At 36.2% G+C, this 20251-nt stretch overlaps 1 protein-coding gene across 1 annotated transcript; it reads right to left on the bottom strand.

Moving 5' to 3' along the window:
• Positions 1-12393: 12393 nt before the first annotated feature.
• On the bottom strand, positions 12394-19122 carry LOC105883741 (serpin B3-like). The gene is made up of 8 exons (XM_075993812.1): positions 19037-19122; positions 18249-18439; positions 17972-18028; positions 16564-16692; positions 15728-15845; positions 14513-14655; positions 13564-13719; positions 12394-12873 (listed from the first exon to the last, which is right to left on the bottom strand). Exons 2-8 carry the CDS (start codon positions 18411-18413, stop codon positions 12463-12465), a joined length of 1179 nt encoding a protein of 392 aa, XP_075849927.1. The 5' UTR covers positions 18414-18439; positions 19037-19122; the 3' UTR covers positions 12394-12462.
• Between the last annotated feature and the right edge of the window lie 1129 nt (positions 19123-20251).

Here is a 20251-nt window from a genome sequence, read left to right as displayed (position 1 = left end):
ATTTCTAGTATAAGAAAAATACCGAATCAGGTAAAGTAGTATATGTTATACAAGGAATTATTTTAGATTTAACTGGGATGTTTTACAGAGTATAATTTTTTTAAAGCTACATTGGATAAAACTCGTGAATTAAATTTTTCAATTTCTTTTGGGTTTGGTATGCATTATTTAATAAACATGTAAAAACAATTTTATCAAGTATCATGAAATGTTTAGTCCTATTACAGGCAATCCTCATTATATTTCATCTTATAAAATGATTAATGTTTCAATCTCCTATTAACAAAATCTAGGATTCTATGTTAGGTGCAGGGTCAATACATTTTTGAAAGTGCATTGCCTGCTAAATCATTGTGCTAAATGAAAGACCACAGAAATTTTTTTTTCTCATTCACCTCATTAAGAAATGCAGGTCCAAAAAATGTAGCTTGTATGCTTAATAACTATTTACCAAAATTTAAATACATATATATATGTTTTTTTAGTTGCATTCTGACAGAAAGTGTAGTGATAATCCAGAAGAAACTTTTAAAATATTTAGAATAAGGAACATGGGCCATAAGAACATTTTGTTTTAAATTTATATACATACTTTCATTGCAAAGAAGTATGACCTGATTATCAGTGAAAGACTTTCAAACATAAAAGTATATTAAATTAAGAGAAAATTCTTTGGAGGAAGTGGTATGTAAATATAATTTCAAGGTAACAAGGAATGATGTAAAATAGCTGAATGTTGAAAGGGTTTTTATGTGTTTTTAATGTGGATGATGGTGGGTCTTATGGTTAGATTTCACTGGATATTTAAAGAATGATGAAACTGTTTTATTTTAAAATAGCAGCATTCATAATTTTCCAGAATTATGTCCTCTGCAACTATTTAGATTATGGAATAAATTTTGGGATGTCCTTTTAAAAATGTACAAGGAAGATATGGTTTTTATTTTTCAGCATATTATTGGGGTACAAATTTTAAGGTTTCAAATAATTGGCCCATATCCCCCCACAAGTCTGAGCTTCAAGTGTGACCATCCCCCAGATAGTGCACAACTCACTCATTATGTATATATATACCGTCCCCACCTTCCCCCTCCCACCTGCCCATACCCAATTAATGTAATTCCTATGTGTCCACTTAGGTGCTGATCAGTTAATACCAATTTGATGGTGAGTATATATGGTGCTTGTTTTTCCATTCATGGGATACTTCGTTAGTAGAATGGGTTCCAGCTGTATCCAGGAAAATATAAGAAGTGCTATATCACCATTGTTTCTCAAAGCAGAATAGTACTCCATGGTATACATATACCACATTTTATTAATCCACTCTTGAATTGATGGGTACTTGGGTTGTTTCCACAGCTTTGCAATTGTGAATGGTGCTGCTATAAACATTCGAGTACAGGTGTCTTTTTTGTAGAGTGTCATTTGATCTTTTTGTTAGATGCCCAGTAGTGGGATTAGTGGATCAAATGGTAGATCTACTTTTATCACTTTAAGATATCTCCATATCGCTTTCCATAGAGATTGAACTTGTTTACAGTCCCACCAGCAGTGTAGGAGTGTTCCTATCTCTCTGCATCCATGCCAATATCTATTGTTTTGATCCTTTTTGATAAAGGCCATTCTTACTGGAAATAAGTGACAATTCATTGCAGTTTTGTTTTGCATTTCCCTGATGATTAGAGACGTTGAGCATTTTTTCATATGTTTGTTAGCCATCATTTTGCCTTCTTTAGAAAGGCTTATGTTCATGTCCTTTGCCCACTTTTTGATAGGGTTGTTTGATTTTTTCTGGTTGATTTTCGTGAGTTCTAAGTAGATTCTAGTTATCAGCCCCTTATCAGATGTGTAGGATGCAAAAATTTTCTCTCATTTTGTAGGTTGTCTGTTTGCTTTCATGACTGTTTGGCTGTGCAGAAGCTTTTTAGTTTGATCAGTTCCCATTTATTTATTTTTGTTGCTGCTGTGATTGCCTTTGGAGTCTTCTTCATAAATTCTTTGCCTAGGCCAATGTCTAGGAGAGTGTTTCCAAGATTTTCCTCTAGAATTCTTATAATTTTATACCATAGGTATGAAATACCTTAGGTATAAGTCTCATCTCAGCATGAGCTGATTTTTGTGAGAGGTGAAAGGTGTGGATCCTGCTTCAGCCTTCTACAAGTGGCTATCCAGCTTTCCCAGCACCATTTATTGAAAAGGGATTCTTTTCCCCAGTGTATGTTTTCGTCTGCTTTGTCAAAGATTAGATGGCAATATGAGGATGGTTTTATATAAGGGTTCTCAGTTCTGTTCCACTGGTCAAGGAATATATGGTTTTTTACAAAAGTTATAAGGGTGTTCTTTAGCAAAGGTTTCAGAGGTCACCAGTACCTTGGTGGTGCTGTGTGCTTTCAACAAAGCTGGCCACAAAGTCTGTGACACTGCATATCAGTGGCTGCAACAGCAACTCAACAGCACACAACTTCCTGCGGACATGGAAGGTTTGTGGCTTTTCCTCTTTAAGGCAAGATCATGGCTGACAAATCTCCTGGTCACCATGACTGGGTAATTGCTCTGGGGTTCTTAAATTATTAGCAACCAGAGGATGGGGCAAGGAAAGAGAATGACAAGATGCATTGACACCACTTGTGAGTTAGCTATTTCATCTGATTATGAGAAAGAGTGTTGCTTTACTTAATGATGCAGATTTTGTTTAAGTTTACCATAGAATTTCTGATCTGTAGACACCAGAAGTTCCTGAGACCACAAGAGCAAAACCAGTTTCGTGATAATAGTAAAATGTAATTTGTCTTTTCTACTGCGCTGCAATTTGTGCTCATATGCAAAAGTGATAGGAAGAACTACTGCAATTTAGCATGAAGCAGGGTGTTGGCTCTAACCTGGACTCAAAGTCATTGATTTTTCTTTGCCAGACCTACAGGAAAATGCCATTTTACAATTTTGAATGATCTTGATGAAGATGTCTAAATTGTAAATTGTATTAAATTTCAACTCTTGACTATATATCTGTTAATATTTGGTGTGATACAATGTGAGGCATCCATAAAGCATCCTTTAAAAATGTTGAAATGCTTATAGATTCAGAGGAAGTTTTGTCAAAAAATGTATAAGGAGGTTTTATGTATTCTTCCACCAGTTTCCCTTGAAAGCAAAATTTTGCACAACTATAATACAAATAGAAAAACGAAGAAATGATACTGGTACAATTCAAAAGGGTCTTCAGAAGAAGAGTAGACACCAGTTCTGGGTTTAAAGGATGAATTGCAGTTTAACAATGGATAAGTCTGAAAGGGCGCACATTATACCAGAGGGAGGAGAGACACAAACTGTTTTAGGGGAACAAAAAATAATTCCATTTTGCTAAAGCAAAAATGAAATGCAGAAAGGGGCACCTCAGCCAGGCGATGAGATTGTGGACAGGGGTTTGACCCAATGATGAAGGGCTCCTGTGTCAGGATGGAAGACTTGTTTGTTTCCTAGAGCTCTGGGGAGCTGTATAAAGTTTTTAAGCATGTGGGTGTTGTCACTGGATTCATATTTCAAGAAAAGAACTATGGATTTTTTTGAGGGTTAACGGACAAGTAGCATGAAGCTCATTAGGAAGATTTCTGATAATCAATGCTAAGAGATTTTGAACTAATGCAATAGATGGGAGGATGGATACCAAGAGAAATTGAAGAAATATTTAAGAAACAAGAACTACAGGACTTTATAATGAATGATGGAGGTAAAAGAAAAAGGAGTGTAGGATGACTCACAGATCTGACTTAGGTGGCGGGATTCAATGATGGTACCATTCACTCACATGCTCCATCTGAAAATATTTGGATTTAGTTTTTTAAGAAACATCAAAGGTTTAGACGGCCGGTTTTACTGGCACAGAGTGTGGTGAACTAGTCAGGTTACAGATACAAATTTGGATGTCATCACTTTGGGAGGTCGTTAAAATAGTGTGAGTGTTTGAAGTCATCTCTAGAGAGAAGATGTGATATAATAATAAAGAAGCAAAGTTTGGAAACTAGGGGAAAAGCAGGTGATGGAAAAAAGAAAAGGAGTTGGAGTAGCACACTGAGAAAGATAAGAGAAAGGAAAACTATTAAATGCAGCAGAAATGTACAGTGCAGTGCTGCCCAGACAGTTTGGTATCAAGACCCCTTACCCCCTTGGCCAAGGCAACCTCTCAGAAAAATACCCTTAAAGCTGAGTTGCTGACCCTGAGGAGAAGGCAGGTCAGATACATGTAGTTATGCCCTGTTGCTTTTGGTGTTATTTTTGTAACAATAAGATACAAAACCATTAACAAGCCTATGGCCATATAGAAAAAAGGTTAAAATACACCTATAGGTCATCGATTTACTTAATAGATCAATTGAGTTGTGGTATATGTCTGGTGGCTTGTCTCTGATTTACAGACTTCCTTATCTTAAAACTCTCCAAGCCTTTAGACAAAGCTTCATTTCTTTAACCAATTACAAATCAAAGAATCTTTAAACCCACCTATAACCTGTAAACCCCTGCTTCAAGATGTCCTGCCTTTTCAGGCCAAACCAGTGTGTGCCTTCCATGTATTGATTTATAGTTTTACATGTAATTCCTGTCTCCCTAGAATGTATAAAACCAAACTGTAACCCAACCACGGTGGATTCTTGGGCTTCATGGCCATGGTTGCACATATGTGGCTCAGCATAAACCTCTCCAAAATTATTTTACAGAGTTTGAGTTTTTGTTTGTTGACAAGGATATGAAGAAGTTATGGCCTTATACAGATATATAGTTGGAAAATAAAGGGGAATTTTCATAGCCTTTTCAATTAATTGTGATATTTCTTTTTGTTACTACACCAAAACTCTATGCAGTGAGTTGGTGGAACTGAGAAATTGCACAATACTGGAGTCCTTAATGAGCACCAATCTTGGTGAAATATTTGATTAGGAAAAGAATTTAACTACGTGGAAAGAAGATTTAAAGGAAACATCATTATTTTTGGCTTTGGTCTCTAAATGATGGTGATTATAAAATAAGTAATAAATTATAACCATGAGCCTGTGATAACATGGACTTGAATTTGTATCAGTGGAATAATGTGAGAAGTGCCAAGCTAAGAAACTGACATAAAACATGGTATCATAACACCCCGAGTTCCTGGAAAAAGCAAACACAAAACTGCTCTGGAGGGAAAATCTTAACCTGGACTGCACAGAACTTTCCCTATGAAGAAGAGCTCATAAGACTGAGGTGCCATGAACATAGGAAATACATTCAGCTCTCCAACAACTTCAGATAAGAAAATAATATATTCATTAATGTAGTTAACAGAGCTAGAGTTATTGAATTGTTAAACATATAAATGTATATATTGATTAAATTTGTAAATTATTAAATATACACAATTGATTATTGATTACATGATTCAATATATAAAAGGTGGATTTAAAACCACAGGAAAATCCAAGTCCTGGATAGCAGGACGTTTAGCGATGGATATTCAAGAAATAGGAAAGTGGGGGTGAAAGGGAAGCAGAAATTTGATGCAGTAGGTAATTTACCCTGTAAAATCCTCATTGGTATGAAAACCACAGCAGTTAAGGGCAAAGATGCCTCATTGCATGTGGCCAATATGTCTGAAGTAAGCTCAAGAGACATTAAGATGTGAAAAATGTTAAAGATCTTAGAATTGATATAATTGTGGATTTCAATAGGGAAGTCTTACAATGCTGTGAGCTGGCTGCTGTTGTCTTCTTACCACACATTTTAGAAAGGCTCTTTTGTTCATAGAAATTAGGCACACAGGGTTAAGGACATGTGCTAAGATCACATGCTCTGTTAGGGGTAGAATGGTGGGAATTGAACCCAGGTTCTCCCAGAGCTCAGCTGCCTTGTCTTTTAGGAGGGTCTTTCACTGGGAACGAAAAGATATGCTGTAAAGAAAGGAGAAAATTACAGAAAGCTGGATGAGAAAAGGGGAAATATGCAAACAAATGTTAATGTTCTTTCACTGTCTCTCTATGTGTGTGTGTCTTTTATATGACACTTGGGAATCAATATCTTTCACATGAAGTTTGATCAGTATATGCCTCATTTTTAATTAGTGCCAAAGTGTTGATGATAATATATGCATATGTATGACTATATCTCATTTCAAACTGTTGATTCATGTATGCATATATACATCCATTTTTTATTTTTTGGGTGAGTATAGTTATTTTTATGCAATAAACACCATAAAAGTTGAATGTAGACCTATGCAAAAAAAAAAAAAAAAAAAAAGAGTGGATGGGTAACCTAGTCCAGAGATAAGTCCAGCCATAATGAATGTTTTATCTATAAGCAATACAGTGAAGCCTTCCTGGGAATTGTCTTTCCAGTCCTGAGTATGCCTGCCTGTGTGTAGTCATTGAAACTGGAGGTAGCATATTCTCTGAAAAGAAGTCTTTAAAGCAAAAGATTCAAAAGTTTGGCCTAAAATAGGATCAGCTCATAATATCAGAATTTACTGAAATAAGCCGGGTCCTTGAATGAGAGGTAGGAAGAAGTATCTCAATCATTTCCTTTGAAATTTCCTAGCTGAAGGAAAAACTCAGGTTTGAGTGCAAGAAAATCTGGGAGGGAAAGCTTATATAATGCTCTTTTCACTTTTTTTTAAATTGAAAATTTAATTTTCATGGAAAAGGGAGAAAAATGAAATTAGGTTTTCACCTGGCCCCTGCAGTCACTTAAATATTGCACTGGACAAAGAATAGTAAATTGTGAAGAAGCTACTAAATTATGTGGGGGGACTTAAAAGATAAGAGTTATTTTAAAGGGCCTGTACAGAATTCTTTTAGTCTTAACTTCTCATCCTTGAGGATAAAAACGTTATTTCTTTTGGTATAGGAAGGGTACCTTTCACATGGGAATTTCAACTTCTGCTTTTAAGAAACAGCACGAAATTCAGAATGATCTCTTTGTACTTGCTGTTTTCAAGAGCCTTTAATTTAAATATTCAATATGCGAGCGTTGAATAGTTTTAAGTCCTTCACCTGGATCCTCCCTGCTGGTGCTACCTGTCCACCTGGTACCTCTCAGAGTGGCAGATGAGTTCAGGAAGAGGAGAGAACTTCCCCTGGCTGATCAGGATTCCCAGAGCTTCCCATTGCTCCCCCTGCTGGTAATTCACTATTTAACCAGGGAAACGAATGAGCTTTCCTGGGCTGCCAAGAAGTGCAGGATCCAGGTCTTTTTTTCTATTGAGTGAGGGGCTGTGAGATCACTTGCTGCTGTGTTGTCCATCCAGTCCTGGTGGCACAAATCAAGAAAAAATTAAAAAAAGATATTTTTTCTCATCAGCTTTCGGAATATTCCATTGCTTGTCTCTGGTGTAGTTTAGGGGCTTCTGTTTGCACTTAGCAGGGAGGATCACAGAGAAACAAGTCCAACCCATCTTATCTGGAATGGAAGTCCCTCCTTCACTTAAAAAAATCAAATATAAAGGTTTTTGTAGTATTCATAGATTATGTCTAGTATGTCCGTGGCATCAGTTGTAATATCTCCATTTTTGTTCCTGATGGAGCTTATTAAGATTTCTGTTTTCTACTTTCATTAGTCTAGCCAAAGTGGTATCAATTTTGTTTATTTTTTCGAAGAACCAACTTTTTGTTTTATTAATCTTCTGTATAGCTTCCTTGTTGCCAATTTCATTTAGTTCTGATTTGATCTTGTTAATTTCACTTCTTCTGCTGGGTTTGGGGTTGGTCTGTTCTTCCTTTTTCCAAATCAAAGACTCAATACCCTTCACAATAGCAACAAAGAAAATAAAGTACCTAGGAATATACTTAACAAAAGAGGTAAAAGAGCTCTGCAGTGAAAACTGTGAAACTCTGAGGAAGGAAATAGCAGAGGACATAAACAAATGGAAATCCATACTGTGCTCCTGGGTCTGCAGACTCAACATTGTTAAAATGTCTATACTACCCAAAGTGATCTACAGATCCAATGCAATCCCTATCAAAATACCAACATCATTTTTGACAGATATAGAAAAATAATTTTAAGCTTCATATGGAACTAGAGAAGACCCCCTAAATCAAAAGCAATTCTAGGCAATAAAAACAAAATGGGAGGCATCAATTTGCCAGATTTCAAACTATACTACACAGCTGTAGTAATTAAATCAGCTTCATATTGGCACAAAAATAGGGAAATTGACCAGTGCAACAGAACAGAGAACCCAGATATAAAACCATCCTCATATAGCCATCTAATCTTGGAGAAAGCAGACAAAAACATACATTGGGGAAAAGAATCCTTATTCAATAGATGATGCTGGGAAAACTGGATAGCCACATGTAGAAGGCTGAAGCAGGACCCACATCTTTCATCTCTCACAAAAATCATCTCACGCTAGGTAACAGACTTTAACCTAAGGTATGAAACTATTAGAATTCTCGAGGATAACATTGGAAATACTCTTCTAGATTTTGGCCTAGGCAAATAATTTATGAAGAAGACCCCAAAGGCAATCACAGCAGCAAGAAAAATTAATGGGACCTGGTCAAAGTAAAAAGCTTCTGCACAGCCACAGAAATAGTCACAAGAGCAAACAGACAACCTACGGAATGGGAGAAGATTTTTGCATCCTACACATCTGATAAGGGATTGATAACTAGAATCTATTTAGAACTCAGAAAAATTGGTAAGGAACAATGAAACAACCCTATCAAAAAGTGGGCAGAGGGCATGAACAGAAATTTCTCAAAAGAAGACAGAATAATGGCCAACAAACATATGAAAAAATGCTCAACGTCTCTAATCATCAGAAAAATGAAATCAAAACTGCAATGAGATATCACTGATTTCCAGTAAATCTCCAAAAAGTCCCAAAACAATAGATGTTGGTGTGGACGTGGAGAGATAGGAACACTCCTATACTTCTGGTGGGACTGCAAACTAGTTCAACCTCTATAGAAAGCAATATGGAGATACCCTAAAGCAATATAAATAGATCCTCCATTTGATCCAGCAATCCCGTTACTGGGCATCTACCCAAAAGATCAAAAGTCACTTTATGAAAAAGACACCTGCACTCGAATGTTTATAGCAGCACCATTCACAATTACAAAGCTGTGGAAACAACCCAAGTGCCCATCAATACATGAGTGCATTAATAAAATGTGGTATATGTGTACCATGGAGTACTATTCTGCTTTAAGTAACAATGGTGATATAGCACTTGTATTTTCTTGGATACAGCTGGAACCCATTCTACTAAGTGAAGTATCCCAAGAATGGAAAAACAAGCAACACATGTACTCACCAGCAAATTGGCATTAACTGATCAATACCTAAGTGAATATATTGGATATATATTTATAATATTTGATAATGTTATATATAATTATATTATATATTATATATAATATTATATACATTATATTATATATTTATACTATATATAAATAATATAAATATAAATATTTAATTATATTATATATTATATATAATATAATATATAATTATATTATTATAATATATAACAATATATTATTATGCATTATATATTAATATATTATATAATAATATATTATAATTAATAATATATAATTATATTATTAATAATAATATTATATATAATAATAAAAATATATTTATTGGGTGTTAGGCAGGTGCAAAGGGGGAGGAGGGAATGGGTATATACATACATGAATTAGATGTGCACTGTTGGGGGATGGTCAAGCTTGAAGCTCTGACTCGAGGGGGAGGGGAGACAAGGGCAATATACCTAACCTTAACATTTGTACTTTCATAATATGATGAAATAAAACAATAAAATATATAGTAGTATAGGAGGGTTCCTTTTTTTCTTTTCAGTATGTAAACGTTCTATAGTAGAAAAGATGCCCCCAGACTTTCACAGGTTTGTATGTTTGGACACAGGCAGCCATTGAAGGAAAGATGGATTCAGGTTACAAGGTAAAGACCTCTAGTGGTCAAGGTGGAGACTGAATACTAACTAGTTCCAGTCCTAACTCAGTCCCTCACCAACATATCTCATTAGGATAATTCTAAGCTTCCTTTCTTCCTTCTGTCTGATGAGCAATTTGGGGTCCCCTCAGCTCCCATGTATATAAACCGAAATCCATCCTTTTTACTCTTCACTAAGGGTGATAGGCCATGTTTCCTCTAGGAATTTCTCTCAGCAGTGGAGGAAATATGTTTGGAGAAGACAGGACATACAGACCACTTTGGCTATATCTGCTTACACCAGAGCCACAATCTGATCATTTGTTCATTCACTATGTATTTGTTCATTTGGTTCATCATCACTACTTCTTCAAGTATGTTTTGTATGCTTACTTTGTGCCAGGATTTTCCTAGGTTCCATAAAAGATAAAAAGTAAAATGAGACAGATTCTATTCTTATGTTGCTCAGCCACTTATTTGGCATTATCTTCCAATAAATACCCATTAAGTAATGTGAGTAAGTAACTTGAGAGGCCAAAACATCAAATGTGTTTAGGTTCAATGTGCAAAATACCAACATTGGTTCTCTGTGAAGCTGCACAGGAGGTCTGGGACCATTGTTCAAACACAGTGAATCTCAGAGCCTTAGCACTCTTTGCACTGTTAGACCCCCATGAGCAAGTGTCGGCGATTCTGTGAGCCTCTGTTCTTTTAATAAGTTTAGCAAACATGAACTACAAGTGCTGTCATCTTGTCTCTATTCATTGTGCTGTGTAATTGGAAGAAGAAATTCTAGTTTGTTTCTTCCCTGTGAAGTAGCCAGTTAGGCAACAGACCAGTCTTATGACATTTTGTACCTGGGACAGTTACAGAATCTCATGATTCAATGCTTTATAGATAGATTCTCTTGCATGGTTAATAGCACAGTATTTATGTTCCAGGTCTATGGGCTGAGACTATAATCTGTGAGAAGCAGGTAATCAGATAGCTCTTGGTTCAGGAATCATAGACTCTTGAAACCAAACAGGGCCTAGAAGCAAAATAAGCAGCAACCATAAATTACGTTGCAAAATACACTTTAAGGGACAAAGAAATAGAAGCTAATTAAAGATGCAGAAGGAAAATTTACTGAGGAAAATTTGACCTTGGTCAAATCCTTTAAATTTCTATTTTTTGAAATCAGCTGGGATTTAGTAATCACTGGGAGGAATCTGGGATAAACATAGATCCATGAATAACGCTACCTTCTAGAAAATAAAATTTTTCAGTTCTTGTCTTTGCATATTGGTATACTTAAAGGTCAGTTCTAGACCCTCCTTTCTTCTGAATTTAACCTTTCTCCCTAGGATCTCATCTTTGCCTTTAGGTATAGTTACCATATTTATGCCAGTAGCTCAGCAATTTTATATTGAACATCACTATTTAGAGCTTCTGAACATATACTGTTTCTGAGTCCTACACTAATATTTTCATGTGCCTGCCAGACAAATCTATTTGGATCTTAAAAGAGGCTCAAATTCAATTCTAATTTTAACCCATGATCCTCTCTTCTCCCCAGAACAAAATCTAGCTGGCTAGCTCAGAAACTTGGGTGTCTTTCTTAGCTTCTCTTCACTTCCCTATATCTAAGCAGTTGCCATAATTCTGTGTCCGTTCATTCCTAAATAATTCTCACGAGGTGTTTCATTCTCTCCATCTCCACTACCACCACTCTAATGGTTTCCTAATGTATGTCACAATAACCACAGTGTCCTTTATTCTCATCCATTTATATCAGAGTAGTCAGAACTGGATCTTCCAGATACAGATACAATGATTTTATTTCATTCTTAGAGAAACAAATAATCAAAACCTGTAATGAGCTTCCTATTCCCTTCAGAATAAAACAGAAAGTTGTTAATGTGGTTTACAGGCTCTTTATGTTCTAGCATCTGTCTACCACTCTAGACTCATCATGCCCTATTCTAGTTTAAAATGTTTCTGCCTGTATGATTAATATCTTTGAAATTATCTTTTCTATGTGTGATTGGCTGCTTGCATTTTATGGAAAGACAAAAGGTCAAACAAAAACTAATTGAAGTAATTATTTTATTGATAGTGTATTTTATAGAAACATAAAATTTAGATACATAAGAAGGGTTCCAGATATCACCTAAATTCAAAGAACTGTGGGTGTCTAGGTTAATGAGTTTGAGGAGAAAGTAAGATTTGGTTTGGCTTGTTAAACTAGGTTGCAAACAATTATATTTCAAATTTAGAAGATATTGTATTGAAATAATCTTTTATATTACCTTGAAGTTGGACATTTTTTTCCAAGGAAATTTTTACTGGAGAAAAAGTAGATTTATATATGTGTTTAGAAAGAGAGAGATAGAGAGACATGTTATTTCAACCATTAAATTCTTGGTGATGACTATGAGATTGAAAAGAAAAATGAATCAAGACAACCTATTGTTTCCAGCAATAAGTTTACTGGAACAATTCTGTGAACATCTAATAAAAGTTACAGGCCAATCACATCTAAGGGGAAGAGACTCTTCCAAAGAAGAGGATGCTGTTGGTCTTATTTTGCTTGATGAAGAATAGGAATGGGTGATTACAATGGAACTCTTCATAAATTGAATAACGAGTAGATGTAAAGCCGGTAACTATGCCAGTGGCAGCAGCAGCCTCTGCTCCCTCCTCTGTGACCTCTACAAATGCCTTGTGTAGGACTTTACTGACTACAAGACCCCGCCTCCCAGTCATGCCTGAGAGGTCAGCATCCTGTGGAGAGAAAACGTCCACCATCCCCATGGCCATCAACACGTCCTTGAGGTCGTAGCTCTCTTCCAGCTTGAACCGAGGTAAGTATAGATCCACATCTCTCTTGCTCATATTCTGTGAGCTTGTCCATTCTATCAATTTCTCAGCAGTGAGTTTATCTTCAAGCTATAAAAATGATAAAAAGAAACTGATATGGTTAACTACAGACCTCTAACACAGCTTAACAGAGAATGAATATGTATAAAGTTTTTATTTTAGCAATAAATAAAAATACAAAAGGTCTAGTTTATTAGATATTCTAATAAGAAAAATAACAGTGTTGATTATGTAAGTACATTTGATTATTTATGTGTAAGTATATATGTATGTATGTATGTATTTATATGTAAAAACAGAATCATTATTTCAGTTTGTACTAAATGAACTCTATTTCACTATTTCTTATGCCGACAACTTCCGAAACATGTCAAATTGTAACACTCTTCCTTTCTTGTATACATTACTTGCCACATACTGCAACTACAGCATCTACACTATTATAATTCCTTTTTTGCTTTATAGATTTGTAAATTTTTCCCACAATACTATACATTTCTCTCAATTAATTGTAAATTGTTGCATAATACTACCATCAAATTGAGATCCACTGTATATAACTGTCGTTAATTAATAATTGCTTAAGCCTTCTGTTTGTATCATGTCTTATGTTAATAGAGGTGTAAGAGAAAAGTGGATCATTGTTCCTCAGTTTTAATCCTTCATTAGTTGAGGCTCCTTTGTCTAAAATCTTTAGCCTTGTTTAGACTTGGTACTTGAAAATCGGGCAATAGAAGGATTGTGCATGCAAGATTTTACCTTCTGCAGACCATCTATTTCATTTGGCAGTAGCACAATCATGCTTAGGTCTTCGCCTTTGTATGGTATTTCCAGAACTTTAGCTTGCACATCCTCCAGCAAGGCAAAATTAAAGGATTTTCTTTGATTCATCATCTGTACGGATTTGCTTGTGCCCTGCAATAAATTAATGTGCCAAACAAATACCAAGTGAGACACAAGCCAAAAATGATAATAGTATTGAGTTACCAACACATCTTTCTCTTTTAGGAAATAAGGCAGAAATTTTGTGAATAGGAGAAAAGAGTTTCTTTAGGTATTCGTAGCTAAATAAAGTTATGAGAATGAAATGTTTTACTTTGCATGGTACATTCCATCAAATGTGTTTAAATTTGACATAAGTTGATTAATAAAATGTGGTACATGTATACTATGGAATGCTACTCAACTACAAAAAACAATGGTGATCTAGCAACACTTATAAAATCATGGATAGAACTCCTTCAAAGTGAGGTATCACAAGCATGAAAAAATAAGCACCACATGTACTTGCCATCAAATTGGTACTAACTGATCCACATTAAGGTGCTCATGTGGTAGTAATATATAATAATATATATTATAATAATATAATAATATTATATATTATATAAATTATATATATTATATATTATTTATATTATATAATATATTATATATAATATATTATATATTATAATATATATAATATATATTATAATAATAATATAATAATATTCACTGGATATTATAGTCAGGTGGGGTGGTGTGGGTGGGTGGTGGAGATAGAGCACAGTGTCTGGGGGAAGGGCACATCTCTAGACCTGGCTTGAGTGAGGCAAGGGCATTACTTGACACCAAGATATTTGTACCTCCATAATTTTCTTAAATAAAAAAATTAACATCCCCTGTATAACTACATTACATTATATAAATAAAATATAGGCAATACCTTGTTCAGCCAAAATTTTCCCTCTTTAGTATATTCTTTATTAAATTTCTTCTCCCATTGCCCTTTGAAATAGACTGCATTGACAAGAACAAGGATGGTGGCGCTGTTAAGAGTCTTCTTAGGAAATAGGTTTTTGATTTTTCCTGCAAGGAAAGGAAACAAAAACATCTGTCATGCAAGGTACAAGTTGTTTGTCTATAAGATGCTTTGCAAAAGGATGTGACTGATCAGTAATTATTCACCAAGTCACTACTTTAGAAACTCACTGACCAAGACTTCACCAGACTCAGCTGTGCTCATGGCTGCTGCCCCATAGAGTTAGCCCTGTAGGAGATACCACTCCTTGTGATGGGAAAGGGGTGCAGGTTCTCTGTCTATGGGTGAGTTCAGTTATCTACACTGAATACTGATAAACTGATTTTATTTGCTCTTTCAACTTATCTATTAAGAGTTCATCTCTCCCTCCCTTCCTGTCTTCCTATTTTTGTCAACTTTGGGCTCACTCACAAAGGAGTAGGACTGGATTGTTCTTTAGGACAAATATGAACTCTATGGTCTGAAATGCATGCCCTGTGCTGTGAGACGCTACTTCTTGGGGTGTTTTTCCATTCATTCCCATGTTGAATTGCTGGATATTTGTCCTGTAATGACAGTTGGGAGGTAGGAGGGATGTTCATAGAATGAAATCTTTGGTAAGCTGTCTACCATGCATGAGAAAAACAGTTGTGACAATCCCTGCAGACTATGTGAGTGTAGGTGTGGTCCCTGAAGCTCTAGCTCGAGAGGTTAAAAGTGTTGCTTACGGGAGGGCTGCACATTTCCCAGTTAGTGAAGGAGAAGGGACCCTTTGTAATGTTTTCTCTTAAAGATCCATATTAAAAAATTGGCTCTGACTTAAAGAAAAAGATATGATCTTGAAATGGGCCTGTGCAGAGACTTGGGATCTGCAAAGATCCAGTCATGTGGGTCATGTGGGTCATGTGCAGAGTTCTCCAGGTGTGTTTCTGCATACTTGGGTTCCTGTGAATCCCTCCCATGGGATTTCCCCTTGGCTTTCCCAATTAATGTGGACCATTTCATCTTCTGCAGAGTTCTCCTGCTCCCTCTCTGCAAATGCATTTCCACCCCCACCCCCATAAACCCATGGAGTGTCAAGCATAGGGCTCACTCACACAGGAGACTCAAAAGTGTTCCTATAACGGGCAGTCCTCTTACCATTTGTTTGAGTTTCCACCCAGGAGTTAATCTTCTTTTCACTTTCTTCTGCAGCATTTTGAAAATCAACAGATTCTGCATGGGCCAGGAAAAATTCCTTAACATTATCTAAATATTGCTTTGAGATGGGAAAGAATAAAAGAGGAATTAATGGTAAGATATCAGCAGCAATGTATTACTGTTACTAAACTTAATTATTTATAATTACAGTAAGCTGAGTTCAGACCCTGAACACATCCACTATCTCCTGCCCAAGCCTATTTTTGTGCAGCTGTCATGTAGTCCATGAGAAAGGGGTGCAGGCTGGCTCAAGACGGAGGTAACTGCAGATCAAATCCATCTGGCAAACGTTGGGCAGAAAAGGCTATGGTTGGCAGGCTCCAAAGCATGTTGTTCTGATGTAGGTGAATTTTTTCTGATGCTTCTTTTCAGTATTCCAACCAAGACATTTCTCACCTTTGTGTCTTCCTCAGGCATTCAGTATCTCCTAGTACTTCCCCAGCTGTCCCCAGGGACTCACCCAAGCCTGCCCACTCCAGTAATATCCCATTTGCCTTACATTTTCTACCAACATGTGCTCTATATTACTGGCATTTCATGAATCATTGAGCTACCACACCTCCTGTTTTCTTATCAGATTACCGCTAAAACCACACTTTTCTCGTGCATTATCAGAATCTTGGGTGGAGTTGTGGTGTTGGAGCTGATGAACCCTGAGTGAATGCTCCCCACCTGAGAGGACCAGACTAATCTTCCTCACCCTGCCACATTATACCTTTCAGACGCGTAGGACCCAGGATGCAGATGAAAGTTTTGGTAGTTCAGGTGAAATTTACCTCAAGGAATTGATAAGTCTTTTCTCCATAAAGCCTGTTGGCAATCTTCAGCTCATACGCATCAGTGCGTTTGTGTAATTCAGTCAGAAGCTTTTGCAATTGGTGATACACATTTCCTGGCTTTTCATCCTTCAAACATCAAAAAGGACCTCATTGAAATACCGTATCAATGAAATTACTAAACCCATTCTAAGTCTGTGGTGTCAATACCTAAATGTGAGTGGTCTCACAGATGACCTTTTGTGCCTGTTCCCTAGTATTTGCTGAATTTTTACCTCAGATACTCTTCAAAATGTATCTTACATTTACCTTCTTCCAGTAAATTCTTTCTTCTTGTCTAAGACATCTCATCTTTTCTCTTTTGAACTAAAGATGTAACAGTATTCTACCACTAAATTGTCCCCTCATTGGTTTAAATTGTTAAGTATAACTTCCCAGCTAAACTCTAAGCATCTCAAGGGCAAGAACCATATTTCATTTCTAACAGCCATCATGGATATCATTATGTTGGAGTTTCAATTTTTTAGATATGTTATGACATGAAGCGCTGCTCTATCCCTTGATGGAACTATCTTCTAAGACACATGGACTGTGATTTATGGCTCTTTCCTCACGATGGTCATTCTCTGCATGTAAGAGCAGTGTGTGCCTTGCAGTCATCTGAGGGCTTTACATGGGTAGCTCGAAGTCTTCTGCCAAATTCAGATGAAAACAAGGAAGCTCAGCAAATTAAACAAATCTCTCCCAAGAGACATAAATTAGCAAAGCCAAGGTTTGAACCTAAACCTGTCTGGTTCTAGATCCTTCTACTTGGTACCTAAGACTTTTGAAGCTTAGATTGAAGCTCTAAATCTATATATCTCATAGGTATCATTTCTAAAATATAGTTGTAATTTTGCTTATTTTCCTTGATTTCATTGATGACAATGAAAATTAAATTATTTTGGCAACATTATTGTCATTAGTATGATAATTATTTTATAGTAATATCTTTTTTATGGCTTTTTAGAGGCCAGGTGCTTTGTAAATGTTTGCATGTATTTGTATGTATTGAGTCAGATATTTTATTATTCCTAGTTTTGTGGTATGAGGTCAGTGTGACTCAGCAGTTGTATCTTGCCAGTGTTCTCTATGTGTGAAGAGCAGAGCTGGAATTTGAACATAGCCTATGCAGCTCTAGACCCATGCTCTTAAGTACAATGCTGACCTTCTTATAGTAAAGCAAAATGTGAAAATAATAATTACGTGACACAAAATGCAAAACCACTCTGTATGTCACAATCTTTTTTGTCCCAGTATACTTCAAAAAGTTTCCTTTAGTTTCTTAATTTATAAGAAGTCCCAGTTTAAACTACCACCCACTGAGATATCTAAAGCTATTTCTGAACTGCAGTGCTTTGTGACTCACATGACATGCAGTAGTTCTTTGTTTTTTGTTTTCCATGACTCGATTAAAGTGAAGGACCTGGAAGAGATATGAAGTGGGAGAAGAAAACTTTATTCAGAAGATCTGTTTAAATCAGTCCTCACTCAATAAAGGAAATTTCTACTCATCGTGTGCAACACCCATTAGGCCCTGTGCCCCCCCCCCCAAGGTAACTGGATTTGGTGCCATCCACATGCCCACTGACACAGCAATGGATAGCAATGTTCAAACAGGTAAAGGTAACAAAGCTGTCATGTACCTCTTCAATTTCTAGTGCAGTGTTTTCTCTGCATCCTAATAGAAGCATCCCAAATGCTGATGTGATGCTGAAAGGGGAATAGAAGATGTTCTCCTTCTTTGATTTTCCAAACTGTCGGAACATATCTAAAGCAAACTGGGTGTTTGCTTCACTGAGTGACTTCATGGTGACCTTGGTGTGATCCAGAACTCCTGGAAAAGCATCAGATTCATTTTTAAATGACTTTACTGAATGTAGCATCACTTTATAATAAAATTTTCTTACACAAAGTGACATGTCTGGGTTATAGGATTCTGGCGATTAAAGTTTTCTTTCTTTTTACTTTTCAAGCCTTCTACAAGGTCACATATTAATGTCAAAAGTACAAGACTTACAAAATTACTATTTTCAAATACTTTGTGAACAGGAAATAAAACATCTTTATCTCTTCTTCATCGCTGCCTGTACTAGGTCTAGGCAGAAAGGCTTTATAACAAACGCTCAGATGAAGATTACTGTAGGCCCCATCCTGGCAGCTCTCTAGAGGCACCTCTGACTTTTTCTTCAAACTTCTGTGTCTGCAAGGCACCCTTTCCACTATCCCTGTGCTTCTACGGGTGCATTGGTTCACTTAGAAATAAATAATTGAAAGGATAAATCCTATGAAATAGGTATTTTAATTTTACCCTTTGCAGAATAAGCAAAATACAATTAGGCAGAATAAAGTAGATGCATAATATAAAACACATTATTGTTATTATTCTAAGAAATAATTCATATTTTTATGTGGAGATACTGGACGCACTCACCTGTGTTCCTGGAAGAAGCTGAAGATGTCAGGAAGCCTATGAGAGTCTGAGTGTTCTGTATGGCGAGATCCTGAATATATATGCCTTCTTTCTGCCACTCCCTCTCCATTGCAGTTGGTGTTTCCAGTAAACCTACTTTAGATTTCACAACCAGGATAACACTCATTTTTATGAACATGAAAATTTATAAAAGAAACGTGTGACTGTTTGTTCTAGCAGTGTACTTCCTTTTTAATATGTGGAAAAAAATTGCAAATTTGCAGTTTGGCAATCATTGGCTTGTTGAAATCCATGTAGGTGCCTTTCTAATACCAATGAGAATACTTTTTAAATTTCCACTTTTTCTCCTTCCTTTCAGCTCCATCCCTTTGTACACTTCCCCAGATGTAAAAACAATTCTTTCTGTTCTTGAATGTGTAACTGTTTTTAAGGCACACTTGCAATACCAAACAGCTAAAGAGCTTACATTGACTATTTTTCAGTTCTAAAAAGTTTTGTTCATCCTAACAATTTCCCTAGTAACTGTTCTGTTAAACCAGGAAAATAGTTCTAATCTATGTCCGAAGAGATACTGAGGAGATGTCTCAGCAAACTGTAGAGAACAGGGTTCTATTGCTTTCTCCTAAATTCTCTGCATTGGCAGGGATCCTCTTGGTTACCTCCTATGCCCCTGGCAGCCATTCAGTGTTTTCCTTAGCTTAAGGTCAGTCAGATGGTTATTTACCTCGCTGAGTTAACATACTGACAATGAGAAGAACAGGTGGAAAAAAAACAAACAGAATCTATTTTGAATGGCAGCTTCCTAATTTTTCATATAAAAATGAAACAGAAAAATAAATTGTTTCAGCTGTGAGGATCACAGCATTTCTCTACCGACCTCACCATTTATCACCCTGGGCTAGCTGTGAAGATGAAATGCCTGGTTATGTAAGACATAACAAGAAAGGGGAAAGTGTTCTTTGAATTCTGTCGGTAAGTCCATTTTTACTGGATTCTTATTCTCTGCATATGCATGGTGTTTCTGTATGTAGAACAATGTTAATGACTGTTGACCTTTACTGAGCTGGAATATATATGTGGTTACTTGCACCTTACAGCAACTCATTAATATAGGTGCATCTGTTTTCCCCATATCACCTATGAGAAAACACATCTGTGTTTAATGGTACAGAGTCTGGGTCATAGAGCTTGTGAACAGCATGGATGAGATTTTAA

The sequence above is a fragment of the Microcebus murinus genome, chromosome 17, assembly GCF_040939455.1.
Source record: "Microcebus murinus isolate Inina chromosome 17, M.murinus_Inina_mat1.0, whole genome shotgun sequence".
NCBI classification, from domain to species: domain Eukaryota; kingdom Metazoa; phylum Chordata; class Mammalia; order Primates; family Cheirogaleidae; genus Microcebus; species Microcebus murinus.
The sequence above is the reverse complement of the archived record's forward strand: the minus strand, read 5'-3'. Positions and strand labels throughout refer to the sequence as shown.

Coding starts and splice junctions, on each gene's coding strand:
- LOC105883741 (XM_075993812.1), bottom strand. CDS start 18,413: ATGAAGTCACTCAGTGAAGCAAACACCCAGTTTGCTTTAGATATGTTC. Junction 18,029..18,248: donor CTGCACTAGAAATTGAAGAG/GTACATGACAGC, acceptor TATCTCTTCCAG/GTCCTTCACTTTAATCGAGT. Junction 14,656..15,727: donor GGTGGAAACTCAAACAAATG/GTAAGAGGACTG, acceptor CTTTCCTTGCAG/GAAAAATCAAAAACCTATTT.